The sequence below is a fragment of the Solanum stenotomum genome, chromosome 2, assembly GCF_019186545.1.
Source record: "Solanum stenotomum isolate F172 chromosome 2, ASM1918654v1, whole genome shotgun sequence".
Classification (NCBI taxonomy): Eukaryota; Viridiplantae; Streptophyta; class Magnoliopsida; order Solanales; family Solanaceae; genus Solanum; species Solanum stenotomum.
The window spans coordinates 73,324,494-73,327,947 of record NC_064283.1 but is presented as its reverse complement, the minus strand read 5'-3'; the positions used below and the strand labels follow the sequence as shown (position 1 = coordinate 73,327,947).

Sequence of the window (3,454 nt, the reverse complement as noted above, 5' to 3'; positions counted from 1 at the left end):
ATTAACTTAAAGAATTTTTTTAAAAAAAGATGAGGATAATGCAAGAAAGTACTTGAATTAAAATCAAAATAAAATAAAGGTAGAAGTTGGAGAAACCGTATTTTCCTTGTAAAGTACTTAAGTAGTAGTTAAATTTTTATTTTTTTCATTTTATTTTATTTTTTCAGTAAATTAATGTTTTATCATACATGGAAATTCATGTATGTGTTTATGATGAATTAGTAGCCTCCCAATCTTCCAAAATGATGAAAATCTATTGTGATAGTTTTAAAGTTCTAAATGTTACTTAAATAGAATTATAAAATTTATTTTTATGTAAGGTAAAATTCTAATTAATTTAGAAGTGTTAAATATTATGATTTCTTATATCATGTGATAAATATAAAATTCACATGCGGAATTCTTACATGAAAACTTATAGCCAATTATAAGGGGGCATCATCAATGTCAAGATTGAGATATAGATTCTATCAATTAATTATTACTTTATTAATGTGATTTGTTATCATCCTATCTATCAGAAATGTGTAACCTACGAAAGAGTTTTACCTTTTGACAGATCAATATAATAAATCAAGTTATATTGATCATAACAATTATACAAGATTTAGAGTAAAAGTACATTTGATGAACTAGAGAAGTTGTTTTGTAAAATATTTTGAATATAAACTAGCATCTCTACTTGGTCCATTCAATAAACACGAATAATATAATAGCACAAGAAGTTGGAATAAAGTCACTCTCATAATCAAGATCAAATTATATTTAATCTTGTGCTACGATCATCAAGATGTTTGTCTTGTTGCATCTTTCATTGTAAACATTGGTTTATAACCCATAAGGACCGATAATTTTAATCTTTAGTTTATGAGATAAGGAACTCCATACACTAAATATCTACTATATAGCCTAACACAAATAATTTCACACATCAAGACTTAGACAGATGAATACAAAAAAAACCATTGTAGCTTAAAGATACATGACCTTAGCTAATCTTGGTTTTGCCTGAGCAAGAAGTGGTAAGGTAGAAAAATGATTAATCTTAGATGACTCAATTAAATCATTGCATGGTGAATTTGGTGGTAAATTCCAAGTAAATCCTTGAAGAAGCCTAGCAAGTAACATTGTAGTAATTGCTGAACCAAGTTTCACAGCTGGACAACCTCGTCTTCCAATACTAAATGATAACAAACGTAAATTTGAATCAGTGAGAACTACTTCACCACCATCTTCCATTTTGAGGTGGCGCTCCGGCTTGAACTTTAATGGATCCTCCCAAACTCTAGAATTCCGGCCAAGTCCAAGACGACTTAATAGCACTATACTCCCTTTAGGGATGAAGTACTTTTCACCGACGATGGTATCAGAGACAGACACGTGAGGAACATTAAAAGGCACAAAGGGATGGAGTCGAAAGGCCTCTTTTATGCATGCCTTGACATAATTAAGCCTTGGCAAGTCTGATTCTTGAACCCATCTATTGATCCCAACAACAATGTTGAGTTCTTCTATAGCCTTTTGCATTAAAATTGGTTGATTCAACATTTCTGCAAGTACCCATTCAACTGCATTTGAGGGATTATCCACCGTTGCCATAAAGAATTCCTGAACATTATTTGTTTGTAACCAATCATGTCAACACTTTCAAACTAGATGAGCAATAATTTATGTTTAAATTTTATTTTATATGATGAGTTAATACATAAGGTAGGTAGAAGGAAATGAGAATGTACTAGTTAGTTTGGCCAAATTTTGGAAATCAAAAGTGTATATTTTAGATAATTGATGTGTTTGGTCAAATATTGAAGAAGAATATGTGTTTTTGAGTAGCAGCAGAAGTAAGATGTTTTTCCCCAAAACGCTTTTAGAGCCTTGGTCAAGTACAAAGTATTGTACTAACTAATATTGACAAAAATGTTTTTTAAAACATAAATTGCTATCCTCCAAAAGTTCATTTTTTATGAAGTACTTTGACAATAAATTCTTTTCAAAATAAGCAAATTTTGAAAAATTGATCAGATAGTCTATGAATCATAAAATTAGCCAAAGGTGATAAAACAACACAACTTTGTTCACATGATTTATAAGTAATTGAATGTATATAAACTTACTAGCACTTGTGCCTTAATCTCTTTAACATTCATCAATGGATTTCCATTTGTATCTTTGAGCATGATAAGAACATCAAGAATATCCTCTTCCAAAGATTTGTTGCCATCTTTCCGTGTTTGTATCCTATGATCAACTTCAATATCAATATGTTTTGTTGCTGTAGCATATGCTTTCTTGATAATTGCCTTGTGACCATCCAAATCAAAAACACTTAACCATCGCAAGTAATCTGATATACTAAAACAATAAACATATTCAAGAAGTGTAAAAACTGCATCAATTTGCTCCTCATCTTGTTCTATAATTCCAAATAATGATCTCTTGCTATAAATCATATTCCTAATTACATTCCCACAATGATATCTTGTCACTTTCCTCAAATTAATAACAAGTTTGTTGTTGCATTGATTGTAAACAAATCGATGAAGGTGGTCAGCTTCTTCGCCCCTTTTACAACTAAGCCATTGAAAAGATGTTGGTGACAACACATGAGAAGTAAGAATTTTTTTCATTTTCATCCATTGATCACCACTGGGGACAAAAGCTGGGGTCAAGTAGCCATTACTAACGAGGCTCGCGGACATGCAAGTAGGCCTAAATGAGAAAATAGAGTCGTGAATCTTCAAGAACTCACAAGCAAGTTCAGGAGAAGTTACAGGAATAACATGATAATTACCAAGACGAATGCAAGCGATTTCAGTATCCATTTCCTCCATAATTTTATGTATCCGATTAATTAATGCATGCTTATTTTTTAGGATGATTTGAGGAAAACATCCAATTATAGGCCATGATTTTGGACCTGGAGGTAATGGTTTATTGTTTCTTACACTAATATTCCATTTCTTATTAAGACTAATAGAAATGAATATTGTTAATAGAATAGAAATTATAATGAAGAATGTAGTGTTACTGGAGATAATCATAAGAAGAAGGTTTGATATTTTCATCATTTTTCTCTTGTGATTGTTAAGGCTAATGTCTTCCACTATTTATAGGTGCTGCATGAACATGCAACTAATATAAGAACATTGTGCTTGAGAAAAATAAAAACGAAGATGATAATTCAATTGCTAAAAATTGAGAAATCAAATCAATTTATTTGAAAAGATATCAATGTCGAACCTAAAAATTAAAGAATTGAATTAGTTCAATTCAACTTGATTTTTCGATATTTATGTCTATCCTTATCTTGAACTACAATAAAAAATTTCTTTAATGATTTAATTGCTACGAATTGAGAAATCAAACCAAATTTTTTGAAAAAATATCAATGCCGAACCTAAGACTAAAGAATTGAATTAATTCAATTAAATCTAATTTTTTTATATTTATGCCT

General features: G+C 30.1%; 1 protein-coding gene across 1 annotated transcript; it reads right to left on the bottom strand.

Moving 5' to 3' along the window:
- Positions 1 to 972: 972 nt before the first annotated feature.
- On the bottom strand, positions 973 to 3,094 carry LOC125854326 (isoleucine N-monooxygenase 2-like). Its single transcript, XM_049533841.1, has 2 exons — positions 2,115 to 3,094; positions 973 to 1,608 (listed from the first exon to the last, which is right to left on the bottom strand). The coding sequence occupies exons 1-2, from the start codon at positions 3,066 to 3,068 to the stop codon at positions 973 to 975; spliced, it is 1,590 nt and encodes a 529-aa protein (XP_049389798.1). The 5' UTR covers positions 3,069 to 3,094.
- Between the last annotated feature and the right edge of the window lie 360 nt (positions 3,095 to 3,454).